The sequence below is a fragment of the Chiroxiphia lanceolata genome, chromosome 16 (genome assembly GCF_009829145.1).
Source record: "Chiroxiphia lanceolata isolate bChiLan1 chromosome 16, bChiLan1.pri, whole genome shotgun sequence".
Taxonomy (NCBI): domain Eukaryota; kingdom Metazoa; phylum Chordata; class Aves; order Passeriformes; family Pipridae; genus Chiroxiphia; species Chiroxiphia lanceolata.
Window position 1 is genome coordinate 217,256 of NC_045652.1, and position 16,017 is coordinate 233,272.

General features: G+C 45.7%; 1 protein-coding gene across 4 annotated transcripts; it reads right to left on the minus strand.

Annotated features, from left to right (window-relative positions):
* Nucleotides 1-79: 79 nt before the first annotated feature.
* JPT2 (Jupiter microtubule associated homolog 2) lies at nt 80-15,981 on the minus strand. Of its 4 annotated transcripts, XR_004359951.1 has the most exons (6): nt 10,593-10,729; nt 10,327-10,475; nt 9,697-9,839; nt 3,189-3,234; nt 2,208-2,452; nt 80-1,594 (listed from the first exon to the last, which is right to left on the minus strand). XR_004359951.1 is itself a non-coding variant. In XM_032704384.1 (5 exons), the coding sequence occupies exons 1-5, from the start codon at nt 15,928-15,930 to the stop codon at nt 2,268-2,270; spliced, it is 567 nt and encodes a 188-aa protein (XP_032560275.1). In that variant the 5' UTR covers nt 15,931-15,981; the 3' UTR covers nt 80-2,267. The 4 variants fall into 4 exon arrangements, 3 of the variants coding, with proteins under 3 accessions (XP_032560275.1, XP_032560274.1, XP_032560273.1); XM_032704384.1 differs by lacking the exon at nt 10,593-10,729 and adding an exon at nt 15,887-15,981 and having other exon boundaries at nt 80-2,452; XM_032704383.1 differs by lacking the exon at nt 10,593-10,729 and adding an exon at nt 15,174-15,277 and having other exon boundaries at nt 80-2,452.
* Nucleotides 15,982-16,017: the final 36 nt, after the last annotated feature.

Below are 16,017 nucleotides of genomic sequence, written 5' to 3' on the forward strand. Positions count from 1 at the left end.
GACAATAAAATTCATGACTGTATCTACACTGAAATAGATTACTGACTGATTTATAAAAGCAGACATCTACAGCACACAATGAAGTAACAAAATACAGAGGTTTATTGACAATTGCATGTTCTGTCATTTGATTTCCAATCTCCTTCTGTCCCCAAGAAAAGCTCAGATCAATCTTACTTGATGAGTTGAAAACATTGTTTAGATTCCAAAGAAAGAAATGCAAGAAAATTAACATAGTTTAACTAATTTAAGGCCTAGTTAGAAGTTGCTGTTTAAAAGACAGGCACATCAGGGACTAAAAGATGCCAAATGCTCAGTATTGCAGACGGCACCAGAGCCTGCAGTGCAGGAAGCAGCCTCTGGTCAACTTTCCCACATGACAGCCTCCTGTCAAGTACTGGAACAAGGAGCTGAAACAGATAGATGTGTCTGAGACAGCCAGAGGCTAGAGAGCACAGACTCAGGAGCAGCTGCCAGGAAATACATGTTTGGAAGTAACAAAAATCCATTTCAAGGTTGTAGTTTGAGTCACTGCCTTGTTTTCCTAGGGGGACAAATAACAGGCAGCTCCAAACCAATCTGAAAGGTACAAAGACACTGAAATCCCTATTCTCCATGGCTGTTTTACCCTTAGCATTGCCCCATATATTTCACGATTTGAAAAAGCAAATAAGTGTCCAAGCAATCACCCACCCTGCTGCCACAGGGGAACTGTGGCCTGGAGAGCACCACCATCACAGAGAGCTTTAGCACCTGGCCCAGCATCCCCTCACTGGCAGCACTTCCCAGGGAACCTGGGCTAGAACAGCAGTGGACATCCAGATAAGGCCACTTGTTCTTTGGTGTACCTGAACAACTCCTGTTTGATACATCAGATTTAAAAAGTCACTATTCAATACATTGAACAGTCAGCACCTAATGTTAACATTCATATATCAAAGTCGTGGATACAATCAAAAAGTCCATTCAGAGAACAAACCCTACCCCAAAAATGTCTGTGCAAATCATGCACATCTTCCAAACATGATTTACAATAGCCAGCACTAACAGAAGGTTTGTATTGCTTAAGTCTTTGTTTTTCCAACTAGGATAGTCTACAGTAAAAACAACTATGGCTTGGTGAGAACCCACACAGTTCTCCCAACCTTACCAACAGAAACGCGAGGCAGTCAAAGGCAAAGGTAAGGCTCACCCAAGACAGGAGAATTCACTAACAGAGTCAGCACAGACAAAACAAACAGGAAATTCACTGTGGTGGAGAGAGGAGAACAGTCATAGTTTCCATGGGGTGCAAAGTGAAAACCTGTGCCAAAGCTAAGGCATCCACACACGCTGGGTCAGAGTGACCTGGCTGGACACCTGGGCATATTCTCCATGGTAACTGTAAACTTCAAGTTGCCTCTGTGCAGAGTACCATAAAGCTATTTTTTGCACCCACATCTTTACCAGAACGTGTGCAAGCACTCAACCAGGGCACTTTTAAATAAAAGTCTTCTAGAAGCACCTACGTGAAATAGTATGTTGGACTGCCACGTGTCAAGATCCAGTCATTGTAATCAGCAGATTACCAAAGGCATCAGAAAGGCCTGAATACCTGGGAGGGGAAGACCACAATCTTTATAAACGTAGCGATGGTTTATGAGTATAAAAGAAACTTTCAGCATATTTTGTCCTTGTATCAGCAATCACGTGTTGCAAAGCAAGAAAGGAGAAAGAGAACCAAAGACTGAAGACACTTCTAACAGTGGCAGCACTACTCGTTCCAGTGGAACATATTTACATTCACGTGACTGCAAGTCAGCTCACGCCGTAAAGCTGCATCCCACTGCCATGGGGAAAGCCCAGCCTACCTGCTGTACTTTGGAATCTTCAGGTGTGACCTCCAGGCTGCTCCCCATTCACGATCTTTGACATGTTGGCTGCATGGGCAAGCCTGACTCCCCTAGAGTGTCCTGAGCCACAAGCTAGCTAACAACCTAACAGTCTGAGGAACTCACCACAAAGTAGCACTGATCTTTCACAAAGTTACACTAATGTCCCCCCTGCCACCCACCCAGGCAGGTCAATACTTACATCTTCCACAGGGCACCCGTTCCCTCCCCAGCCCGCCCTCCCCAAATCACCAGGTTACCTTTCCTACGCACTCTAACGTAACCCTCATCCATCTGCCTAAGAATCTACCCACAAGCAATAGTCTATAAACTGACCTCGCCACCACAGACAAGAGTTTCTGTGCAGACTCCATTAGGGACAGTGCCCTGATGACCCTAATAGAAGGCAATGCTGGATTTCCCCCCAGGTGGATTGAGGACTTTGTTGTGTGAGCGTGGCCTTGGCCCCAGGCGGGGTTCGTGATTGTCTATCTTGGGTTCTGGCTCTTTGCATTGCTCCTCTTTGCCCACATCTTTTTTCTTGCCTCCATCTTCCAGCTGTGGTTTGACATTTTCTGTAGCTGCATAAAAGAAAAGGGGTTAGATCATTACATCACCATTCTGTAGTCCACAAAGTGCCTCATTTTCTGTAGACTATATTATTTCCCATGTCTTCCATCCCCAGCACACCAAGGTTTCCCATTATCTGTTCATTTTTCCTGAAGGAAACAGGTGCTGAGAAAAGAATTTCACTTTCCACAACAATTCCTCTCTTCCTTCAGCAATCTTTCTAACGAGAATATGGAGGCTCAGCAATACACCTTCAGAATGAGTTTGGCAGTTTCAGGAAATTAAGAGATACAAAGTACCAATCAATCCTTTCATCCTGAGTTGAAAAGCAGGGTTCCCATCACTCTTTAACAACTGGCTGAGCAATAATACATTCTTTCAGTCAGCTATTTGTTATTTAAAATTACAGAAGGCCAAGATTACACACTTGAAGGAGATGGCAAGGGAGGAAGAAGTAACCTGATAGGATGTTTTGCTATATACAGATTCCATATACATCTATATATACACACATGGTATCAAGCAAAGCATAAACACACAGACATAGAGTAGCAAGACTCATGCCTATGTTCTCCTCAAAGGAGGAAGAAAGCCATCTTCCTTAGACAACAGATTAGATCTCTGACTTCTCAGTATATTATCCCAAAAACATGAGACTAAGGCTGGTGTTTAAGTGGAAGCATAAGAAACTATTCCTCAGAGCATATCTTCTCAAAGAGCACAGAGAAGGGAATCTCTCTTGCTGACCTTCTAGCTTCTTTGGCGTTTCATCTTCTTTCAAGACAATGTGATCCTGCAAAGAAATCAAGAACTGTCTTAGTGTATTATCGTTCTCAAACATCAAGTCTGTCACAAAAGCCTTCTGAAAGTTTTGCTTTGTTTCTGATCTAAGTTTATATGTTGATTACAGTAAAAGCAAACAGCTGCAGGCACCGTGTGCAGCTCTTCATCCCCTCCTCCACTACAGAACCCCAAAAGCAGGGGGACAAAACTCCTGTTATGGCAAGGTGCCCATCTCAGACAATTCATTGAAACATGGGTGAAGAGGCTACAGTGGATCCTCAAAATGGTAAGCACAGCAGAGCTGGGCTAACAGCTGGACTCCATCTTAGAGGTCTTCTGCAACCTTAAGGATTCACTGATCGTAAGGTCTGGAATTACCATTCCTGTTGAGCACCCACTACCACCCAGGAGAAGTTTGGCACACACAACTAGAACATAAGCAGCCCCTGAGGACCTTATTTATATTCAGCAATTCCTGTCTTCAGCAAGTATCCCAACGGTCAGGTAATAAACAAAACCTCTTAAGACCACTTCCCCAACAATCCCAATTGACTGTCACAAATACAGAGTCACACTTTAGAGAGGTGTGTTTTCCCAGCCATGAAACTCAATTTGCAGTAGTTTTTGTAAATATGCTGTCTCCTTTCCACCCCAGTATTTCCCACAATTCCAGTACTCTAATTAAAGACAGGAATTTCTGAAGTGTTGTCCTCCATTTAGTCAGGAATTCATGGGAATTAATGTTACATTTCTAAAAAGGAAACAGTGACCATCCCAATAAAGGGGTACAGAGGAACAAAGCAAAGCTCTCTCCTACACCAACAGCACTACTCCTGAGAAAACCTAGCTCCCAGTCTTATTTTTCCTCCTTTCTTACTGCCCCAAACACTACTCAGAATATGCATAAAAGGTTAAGCCTTTCTTGCACACTCTGTTATTAATATTGTTGCTGTTACTGTTAATTTCTTATTTCATTGCTGTTTCCAGCAAATTGTTCTTATCTCAACCCATGATCTTCACCTTTTGTGCCTCCAATTCTCTCCTCCAGTTCTGCCATGGGGGAGGGCGGAGTGAGCAAGTGGTGTGAGGTTTGGAGTGTTTCAGTGGGAACACTAAATTGGGGAATACCATTCCTAAGCCCCAACAGACTTATTTGCCACCCAACATGGGGTATGAAGGGTTGAGATAATAACAGAGCTGTCCAGAGTGAGTTGGAAACAAATTTGATCTAAACATTTGTTGTATCAGGTAAGGAGCCACTGGTCAAAATATTGCTTGGTCTGTTCATGTGGGTGTGGTACCTAATCCTGTATATATTCCCATATATGCAATATGTGCTCCTTGTGATGATATTTTTCAGAGCAGGGAGAGGGATCAGGATTGCTCTGTTGCTGCACTGTGGGATATTGGTTTATGACATGATAACAACAAGGGCAGCGAGGGTCATTTGGGATGTATGTTCAGTGCTGCTCTCCTGCCCTTACCTTTGGGAGTCCACTAATAATCACACCCAGTCTGTGGGAAGAACAGGGGAGAATGATTTACCCCAGCTTTTCACCCCTTTTTTCTCCTTCAGGCTTGTTACAACAGCCTTTGAGAATCTTGAATTCCCTTTGGATATTAATGAAAGCATGTTCTTGTTGTTAAGTCTGCCAGGTCTCCTCAGTGCAGTCCACACTGCACTGTTTAGTCAAGAGATTTCTATGGAGGTATTTGGACATCTGCCCCAAGGGTGGATAGTCATGAGTGTCATGGAATGTGGGAGAAAATGGGCCAGCTTTTGGAGAAATGGTTTGGAAGTTCACCTCTGAACAACCACAGGACCCTGATGAAGCGGAGAATCTTTGACAAGAGAATGCTGTGGCAACTCCAGAGAACTTATTGCAAGGTGCTGGGCCCTGGCTGCTATTTATTAGACACTGCTCATCACCAGACAGAATCCTCAGGGGGAGTAGAAGGAAAGCAGAGCAACAGGCACCATGGCCACTCAAACTGCAGCTGAACCAGAGGAACAACTTGTGCCAGTAGCAGGCAACCCTATATAGAAGAATAAATCCAAGACCAAATCAGTTCTCCCAGTGAGGGATGAGGAGGAAGCAGGGCCCTCAGAACAGGAGGAAGAGGCAGGGCCAGAGATAAGAGGCAGGGCCAGCTGCAAGATATGCGAAAAGATTTCAGCCTCCAGCTGAGAGAGCCCCTGGTGACCTGGCTGTTCCAGAGCTGGGATATTGCGGCCCACAATATGAAACCAGATGGTGGTGAAGCCAAGCAAGTAGGATCCCTGTCCTGGGATACAGGCGCTGAACACAGGATTGGGAAGAGAACAGAAACTCTCAGCCTCTGCAGGCGACTCCTGTCAGGCGTGAAGGAAAGGCACCCTTTTCCAAGGATGTTCTAGTAGTGGACCCAAGCAGGTGGAACATCATGGAGAAAGGTATCCAGTACCTCAGATAATCAGCTGTGCTGGAAGTAATCCATAGGGATTCAAATAACAAGCAGTGCCCTGTAGATCCAGATGAGGACCAGTGCACACAATCCCTGGGGCAGAAGTTTATACAGAGAGCACCATCATCATACATCGACTCATTGGCAGTGATGTCAATGAAAGGAGGAGAACAAACTGACACCACTGACAATACCACACCAACTGGGACTCTGCGAGCCCCATCCACGACATAGTTTGTGAACTGTAGAGCCAGGGAGCGGTCAGCAAGATTTGCACCCCCTTTAATAGCCCTACAGGGCCAGTGTGTAAGTCCAGTGGAGAGTGGAGACTGACAGTGGACTATCGTGGCCTGAAGTCACTCCACCACTGATGCCGCTGTGTTGGACACGTTGGAACTTCAGTACAAACTGGAGTCCAAGGCAGCCAACATCGACACTGTTAATGAGTTCTGCTCCATCCCTTTGGCAGCAGAGTGCAGGCCACAGCTGGCTTTCATCTGGAGGGGTGTGCAGTACACCTGGAACCAATTGCCCCAGGCTGGAAACACAGCCCACCGTTTGCCACGGACTGATCCAGACTGCACTAGAAAAGGGTGAGGCTCCAGAACACTTACACTACATTGATGACATCATTGTGTGGGGCAACACGGCAGAGGCAGTTTTTGAGAAAGGGGAGAAGATAATCCAGACCCTCCTGAATGCTGGTTTTGCCATAAAGCAAATTAAGGTCAAGGGACCTGCCCAGGAAATTCAGTTTTTAGGAGTAAAGTGGTAAGACATTGTCAGATTCCAATGGATGTGGTTAAGAAAACACCGGCTATGTCCCCAGCAACCAGCAACAAGGAAACACAGGCTTTCCTGGGCACTGTGAGTTTTTGGAGGATGATTATTCCAAATTACAGTCAGTTTGTCAGCCTTCTCTATCCAGTGACATGGAAGAATGATTTCAAGTGGGGCCTTGAGCAACAACAAGGTTTTGAAAACAATAAACAGGAGACTGCTCATGTAGTAATCCTTGGGCCAGTCAGGACTGGATAGGATGTAAAAAACCGTGCTCTACACTGCAGCCAGGGAGAACGGTCCTTCCTGGAGTCTCTGGCAAAAAGTACCTGGGGAGAGACCCAAGGATGACTCCTGGGGTTCTGGAGTCAGGGATACAAAGGATCTGAGGCCTGTTACATTCAAATTGAAAAAGAGATCCTGGCAGCTTCTGAAGGAGTTTGAGCTGCCTCAGGAGTGACTGGCACTGAAGCACAGCTCCTCCTGGCACCCTGACTGCCAGTGCTGGGCTGGATGTTCAAAGGGAAAGTCCCCTCTACACACCATGCCACTGCTGCCCCGTGGAGCAAGTGGATCACTGATCATAGAGAGAGCTCAGACAGGAAACCCCAATCACCCAGAGATCTTGGAATTCATGACGAATTGGCCTGAAGGCCAAAATTTCAGACCATCATCAGAAGAGGATGAGGAGAAGGTGACACGTGCTGAGGAGGCCCCACCATATAATCAGCTACCAGGAAATGAAAGGTGACACACTCTCTTCCCTGACAGTTCCTGCCGCATTGTAGGGACACACGCACAACGGAAAGCTGCCATACGGGGTCCTATGCGGGGAGTCGCAGAAGCCATTAAGGGAGACAAGGCGGATCAAGCGAGGCTGCAAAGCTGCAGGCTGTCCAGCTGCCTTTAGGTATCACTGAAAAAGAGAAATGGCCCACACTCTACCTCTCCACTGACTCGTAGATTGTGGTAAATGCTCTGTGGGAGTGGTTGGACCAAGGGAAAAAGGCCAATTGGCAGCTCAGAGGGAAACCCATCTGGGCTGCTGAAGCGTAGCAAGACATCACTGCCTGGGTAGGGAGATTGGCTGTGAAAGTCCATCGTGTCGAGCTGCTGAAGAACAGCGCAACAACGGATAGATGGATTGAGCTGCCAAAATTTAAGTGTCTCAGGTGGATATGGAGTAGCAACAAAAGGGTGAATTATTTCTGGCTCTGTGGGCCCATAACGACTCAGGTCAACAGGGAAGAGATGCAACATCCAGAGGGGCTCATGATCAAGAGGTGGACTTAAATATGGACACCATCTCCCAGGTTATCCATAACTGTAGAACATGTGCTGCCAAGCAGGTAAAGCGTCTGAGGTGTAGGGGGCAACGGTCAAACTATAAATAGGGGGAGGCCTGGCAGATTGATTACATCACTCTCCCCAAACCTGCCAAGGCAAGTGCTACATGCTGACAGTGGTGGGAATAAACACTGGATGGCTGGAGATGCACCCTGTGCCTCACAGCACTGCCTGGAGCACCATCCTGGGCCTGGAAAAGCAAGTCCTGTGGCAACATGGCACCCCAGAGAGAACTGAGTCGGACAATGGGACTCATTTCAAAAAAGGCCTCACAGACACCTGGGCCAGGGAGCACGGGATTGAGTAGGTGTGTCACATTCCCAGTTATGCACCAGCCTCTGGGAAAGTTGAACAGTACAATGCACTGTTAAAAACCACATTAAAAGCAATGGGTGGTGGGACCTTCAAACACTGAGATCTACATTTAGCAAAGGCCAGCTAGTTAATTAACACCTGAGGCTCTACCAATCGAGCTGGTCCTGCCCAATCAAAACCACTATGTACCACAGAAGGGGATAAAGGCCCTGTGGTGCATACAAGGCATATGTTGGGCAAGGCAGTTTGGATTAGTTCTGCTTCAAGCAAAGGCAAATCCATCCATGGATTTGTTTTTGCTCAAGGACACACCAAGTCCTTGAATTTTTGCACTTGATGGGTAATGCAGAAGGACAGGGAAACACAATGTGTCCTTCAAAGGGATTTGATTTTTGGGTAAGAACAGTCTGTAATGTTGAATTGTACGACAGTGGTTGCTGAATGACACTGCCACTGTGTGCCATAGCTACCATGGACAATGAGGATGGATTGCTCCAGATACACCAGTCCAGACCTCCCTGTGCAGCTTGAACCAGCTGACAGCACACCAAGCCTCCTGCCCTGGGAGACATTTTAGGATGGATAGAACCCACAGTCCTGGACTAAATGAACTCAAAAGACATCTTAGAGGTTCATTCATTGACTACGGAAATGACATGATTGTATAGAATAAGGGGTAAATAATGTCCTGGTTCTGGCCAGGACAGAGTTAATTTCTGCAGTAGCCAGGAGGTTATTCTATACCACCTCATTATCAACATAATAGCTACTCACTTATTAGTATCTACTTAGAGTAAGGCAGCAGGTTGTAAATCTGCATATAGGGCACCTAAATACAGAAATAAAATAACTGGCAACGTATCCTGCTTTTTACCCAAACCCAGATTTGGTCATAACTACAAGCAACTATTACACATCACAGGTTTAAGATCTAAACCCAACTGTATAAAATATGTATAACAATTACAGTTATTACAGTTGCAAAGAGACACTGTCATCTACCACAAATCAAGCATCTGCTGGGCCTGACACCATGGCTGATCCCAAGTTCACTTTTTCACTGTTGATCACTTAAGCCTAATCTCCTGCTGAAGTGCTTTCACAGTGACTGTAGATACAGGTACTTAAGGGAGACAAAGTGCACAGTCAGGCCACATGAAGGTTTATGACTGTAGCTCACTGGGGTTCACCAAATTCCCAAATTTGAATCAAGATCACCTCTAGCAAACTGCAGAATAAGGAGAAATATCTCCTCCCTATCCACCTTAAATGCCTCTTGGCTCTGTCAAGAACTCCAGCTGCACCTCACAAGAATGATCAAAAGTTTTTTTCTCTTTTCCTTTTTTTTTTTTTTTTGAACATATATCCAGAGTCTAATTAATACTTTTATAGCAAACTGCAGAGCCTGCAGAGATGTGATGCACCCAAAATAACAAGCTATCAAAGAGATTTTGGGAATATAACTGTCTAACTCAAAGTCCCTCTGTGCACAATTCAGGTCTGTTCTTAAAGAGAGCACTGTGACAGAGTGTGAGAGGACCCCTGGAGCTGCTTCTTGCTCTGACAGCAACAGAAGTACAAATACCTTGGGCTTGTTGGGGTGTGCTCGCACAATGCTGGGAGAGACAGGAGACCCAAAGATATTGCTCGTCTTCCCACCAGGTGGATTCATGCGCGGACGAGGCTGAGCCGAACTAGAGTCCTCAAAAATGCCACTTTCTTTTCCTCCTGCAAGGCAGTTGTTAGATTTTTTTTTTTCCCAAGATGACTTAGTTTTATCACTCTATATGAAAATATTTAAAAAGATATCGGAACTCAAGGACTTCCAGAGCCCTGCTGCCTAGGGACTTGCTTTTGTTTGCCTAGCTGAAAACCTTTGTTACAACAATTCACCAGTGGATCTCAGATTCAGGGCTGTGCCCACTGCAGCTAACTGCTGACACAGCTCTAGAACAGAATCTGTTTCCTTTCATCATTTCCTAGACCTCAACTTGGAAAGAATTAACATTTGGGTGATGTGCTAAAAAGTTTGTGAACATGCAGATCACCGAAATATTCATATATTCAAAAGTCTGAGGTGATTTGTTGTTCAAGCCTGCTCAATATGCAAAAATGCAACATAAAAAAGATCACAGTGTTCCACTTTAGGAACATGAAACCAGTTCTGTGCTGCAACTCGGAGCCTAATAGCACAGAAAGAGGGGGCAGGTCTTACCTGGAGGGTTTGTTCTTTTTGGAATGTTTTGAGGTTGTTCTGATGCTCCAAAAATATTGGATGCCATCCGGTGTGGTCTGCTTGAAGAAGACACTTCTTCTGTACTCCCAAAGAGATTACTAGAACCTCCTCCCGGGGGCTTCAATACCCTGCATCACAGAATGAAGAGCAAGATACAAAAGTTCATTTAAAATTTATAGCATTCAACATATTTGATGACCTCTTCCCACTCTCCCTTGTATGTAACTATTCTGACTTTAAATTACCTCAGGTAATTCTGCTGTGCCCAGTATCTACTTTTCAAGAGCTGTTCTAATAAAGTATTCCCAAGTTCAGCACAAATTTTGCCAACCTCCTGGTGAGTCAATTTGATCATAAAGCTATCCATGATTACTTGGAACGATGCTAACGGTGCCAGCAGCACAAATGACTACTCTCCCTGTGGTGTTCCAGAAGCAACAGAAGATTAAGAGAAGCCATATGACTGGTTAGAGTTTTAAAAATAACCATTACGGAATCAGACTTTCTGCTAAACTGCACATACCAACTATGCATCCCTGATACAACTCAAATCCAACGACTTTTATTTAAAAGCAGACATTTCAGAACTACTAAAAAATTTGCCAACTCAACCATCAGTTATCATAGTAGTTGGTGTAGAGTCAGAACGGAGAAGTGGAATACCAAAAAGCCAGATTTTTAGTGGTCAAGTTGCAAATCCATTAAAACTAAAGCTTTGTACCAGAGGATATCAAACAGATCTGCAGAAAAATTGGAGGTTACAGCAGAAATGGACTGACTTCTAGAAAACCTACCAAAAGTCATGCTAGTCCTTGGGTAGTAAGTCCACAGTTAATGCCTATGTTTTGTATAACAGACTTCAGGTCCAGCTCTGAAAAGGAACTGAACCACTACTTGGGAGCAGAATCAGTGGAATCAATTGGAAAATTAACAGAAAAAGCACAAGAAAGCAATGGATACTGAGGCATGGCTGAAAAGCAGTCTAGTGGAAAAGGACCTGGGGGTACTTGGTGCCAGGGGCTGAACATGAGCTGGTGTGTGCCCAGGTGGGCAAGAGGCCAATGGCCTCTGGGCTGTATCAGAAATAGTGTGGCCACAGGACCAGGGCAGTGCCCATCCCTGTGCTGGCACTGCTGAGGCACCTCCAGCCTTGGGGGCAGTTCTGGGCCCCTCAGACAAGGGACACTGAGGGGCTGGGGCATATCCAGGGAAGGGAACAGAGCTGGGGAACGGGCTGGAGAAGCAGGAGCGGCTGAGGGAGCTGGGGGGGCTCAGCCTGGAGAAAAGGAGGCTCAGGGGGGACCTTCTGGCTCTGCAACTCCCTGACAGGAGAGGGGAGCCGGGGGGGTGGGGGTGGGGGTGGGGGTGGGGTGGGGGTGGGGTGGGGGTGGGGGTGGGGGTGGGGGTGGGCTCTGTTCCCAGGGAACAAGGGACAGGACAAGAAGTAACAGCCTCAAGCTGTGCCAGGGGAGGTCCAGGTTGGACATCAGGAAGAATTCCTTCACTGGATGGGTTGTTAAATGTTAGAATGGGCTGCCTAGGGAGGTGGTGGAGCCACCATCCCTGGAGGTGTTCAAGAAATGACTGAACGTGTCACTTAATGCTCTGGTCTAGTTGACAAGCAGAGGTTGGACTTGATGATCTCAGAGGTCTTTTCCAACCTTAATGATTCTGAGATTCTGCATCAGAAATAATCTTTACAGTTACATCTACTTGACCAATTACCCACAGTCTAAGCAGCTGAACTCAATTTTATTAATTCTCATCTGAACCCTTCATCTGGGACCTAAACTAGCCTTTACTTTTAAACCAAGACAACAGTTATAAATTGCAACATCTTCATCCCACTCAACCTGAACACAAGTCAAACGTCAGTGAATTAATACAATCCCTCCTCTCCCTAGACGAGACTGCAGCACTCCACTTCAGGTGAGCTATCTCCAAGGTTCCTCTTGGAGCCAAGATCTACTCCAGTTTAAGATTTCATTTCACAGAAGCAGAGGTATTTGGCTGCCCTGTTAGAAAATGAGCTTCACATGCATTTCAGATCTCAAGATGCAGAGAGCAGTTCTAGGCTCTTTGGGAGGAAGGAGAAAAAAGTTCCTCTTTTAATCTGGTAATAGTTTTCATAGATAATAGGGGCCTCAGAGAGACTGTCTTTGCTGCCCAATTTCAATATTTTAATCCTTAGCATGACCGTGAATTTAATTTAAGCTTGATGAGTAACCAGAATTTCAGCAGACAGGACAATTTCTTGTCCATGGCACAGGTTAGATCACACAAAGCAGAAGGTTTATTTACAATTTCGTGTCCGTCAGACTACAGAGCCAACTATCCTATGTGCTTTCCACATATCTTAGAAGATCTAAACCCACTATTAAAGCAGACATTGCATAGGAAAATTATGTATTTCGAGCATTCACAATGGTCCAGAAACCACAAGGCAGTTTAAGTATTTAAACCAGGGAGACTGAAGGAAAAGGGAATGCTATAGAAAAGTACTTTGGGAAGGGGCTTCTGTTAAAAGGGGCTTCTCTCACCTAATTTCAATGATTTTTGACTTTACCCATTCTTTTCAGATACTTTTTTTTAATGCATCTAGTCTCTCTTGCATTCCAAGTATACTCAGTATATGAGCAAAGTGATTGAAAGGAAGAAAAATGTTATTTATTTGGCTGGAGTCTCTTGTACCACAGATTCACTCCCTTTACCATGCTGTTTGCTTAACATATGCCTACAAGCATAGAGGGGAATAACAAAATAACTACATTCAGACTTTTTTGGTGTAAGAATAACAACCAGTCATAATTACTTCTCATTCCTGTAACGTGTTTTAAGACCTATTGTAAAAGAAAATTCTAGAGAAACACCATTTTAAGATTAAAAGTCTTGCTTATTCAGTAAACAAACTGAATTAAGCATCAAAAGAAATCCAACATTGATTAATCTTATATTGTCCTCCCATTTTCAGCTCAGTATCCACACTAAGAACACCCTACTGTTCAATGAATAAGCCAGAGGCATCACTAGAGGTGCTTATGAAGCACTTGGAAATCAGCACAAGCGACCTTTCCTGCCAGCATCACCCAAAATAACCCTACATACACAAAGTGCATTTGCCACCTCAATCTCAGAAACCTCTAAATGCTGGGAACCTTCCAAGCACTCCATAAACTTTCAAGTGACTGTGACACCAGGTTCATAAAATTCTAACGAATGCCAAGTCAGATAACTAAGTCATTCACAGGAATTACCAAAAACAATCTTGAGTACAGCAACAAAGTTTGCCAGCTGGTGACAGCAAAGAGGACAGGGCTTTGCACTCCTTCCCCTCAGCCAAAAACGTAGGAGAATACAAAGCTATTTTCCTGCTGTGCAGTCTCTAGAGCACTACTGGCTCCCTGTACTCCTGTGCACTCAGTTCTAGACCAGAGTGGGATGTGAAGTCCCCACACAGCAAATAAGAAAATCGGATTCTGCCTGTGAACCCCACCAAGCTCGGTGAGCCAGAGTGAGCTGCTTCAGCAGAGTACATGGAAATCCAACACACACTGTATAGTAACTTCAGTTTATACTTTATAGTCATTTTAGTTTACGTTGGTATTATGTCGGTTTACATAGAGACATTTTTGAGTCTTGTAGCCAGGTATGTTGGGTCTTTCTTCCTTTGGGAGAAGGGCAGAAGGGAAGGTGTTTTCTTTTTAAGCAGTAAAAAAAAAAAATAAAATTGTCTTCTGTGGAATCTAAATCAGCCTTTCTCCCCCTCCTCTCCAGCAAAACAGAAGTCTGCCAATTCATCTAGAATAGCTAAATCAAGAGCCCTACCCTGCAAGTTTAAAAGCCTCTACTAATTGCTTTGTTCTCTTCTGGCAGATTTGAAGAATTTTAATTAGTTCTTCTGATCTTTTTTTCCTCTCTGCATTTGAACACACTTGAATTTGAATGCGCTTTCCTCATTGAACCTTTCAGCCAACCTATGGAAGGGGTGGAAGACTTATCCATTACTTCAACACACCTTCTACATAAATAAATACATATTTTTTTTAGTTCTGCCTGAAAGTTAAACACTGAGCTCCCACCAGTTTTCAGACAGTTCTAACACAGAAGTAAAACAGAATGAATTGAGGGTAAGTTTAAGCAATGCTTCTTTACCATGTGTAACAGCAGAATGATACAAATCTGTACTACTTTGCTTTTAGAAACTCTTAGACATGCAATCCCTTGTTTCATTTTGGAAAAGCAAAGCTTCCTTAAAAACACAAAGTGTCATTATTAAAGTTTAATAAAATAAAACCAGGCAGTTAATTTGATTCAGCAAACCAGATGTTTGCTCTATTGCCGTGCACATTAACAGGATCACTGGAAACACATCTCACTGGACAATTACTTAAGTGAAAGGTTCCATTTAAAATCTTTTTAGCATCATTTATTTCTAACAGTAATTTTGACGTTCTCAAAACGCAAAATGTCCTCAGAAAGATTTTCATCTTAGGATGAGTTATTTTTTTTTCCCACTTTCACAGCTGTTTGTAGTCACTGCAGGGATTTGGAATTAGGCTCAGTTTTAAACAGAGAAACTTCTACATATCAAGAACTGCAAAAGGATTTGCATTCCCACTAAACAAACTTTTGTTTAGGGAATGAACAGAACAAGCTGTGGACACAGTGCACCTTAAACCTGGTACCGAGCTGTGGGTGGCTCCATCTTTGCTCCCAGGAGCCACGAACACACCCCACGCCGCTGGAACAAAGCTGTGACACCCCCTTTGCTCGCTGTTAACTAACACCTTACAACGGGCTGCAGTCTAGCCCTGCCCAGTTTATGCCTTAAACGTGGTTTCAAAGGTCCTGTGAGAACAGACGCTTCCCAGGGACCATACCAAGGGCAGAGCATCCTCAAAAGTCTTTTACAACCAGGTCACAGCTCAGAGAGACTAGAACCCAGGCAAACTTAAAGCATTGTTACACAATTCCCAAACCCTTCCTTCCCTCCCTCCCTCCCTCCCTCCTGCACGCCGCAGCCTCACAGACGGGTTAATCAGTGCACTCGCTCCCTGCAGTACTCGGGAGATATGCCCTCCTCCAAATATATAACAATATATTTCAACTTCGCAGGGCGGAAACAAGCCGGCGTTCGTGCTGGATCTCACAGCCTCACGGAGCAGCCGCGCCCCTCCCCGGGGACTCCTCACCGGCGCCCCAGGGCCGGGCCGGGCACTGAAGTCCCGCGGGCGCTGCCCCAGCTCGGGCGGCCCCGCCGGGGGCGCACCGCGACCGCTCCCGCCCACCCGGCCCAGCCCCGGGGTGCGGCACAGGGGAACTGAGGCACGGCGGGGGCACCGGCCCTGCGCCGGCCCCGGCACCGCAGGGACGGGGCGAAGAGGCCCCTCAGCAGCGACACGACCCCCCTCAGCCAGCGCCCTCCCGCCCGTCCCTCAGCCGGAGCGCCGCACCCCCCGCGACCGAATAAAGCCCTGCCGCGGGCTCCGCGCCGCCGAGCGGCTCTTTCTCCCCCCCCGAGCCTCCCCCGCTGCCGAACCTGGAGCTAGGCTTGGCCGGCTCGGCCTCGCCGCCCTGGAACATGGTGGCCTTCGGCGGCTCCACTGCCCGGCCCTGCTCCGCCCGCGCCGGGGGAGCACCGGCCAGCCCGCCCTGCCTCGCGCTTGGCTG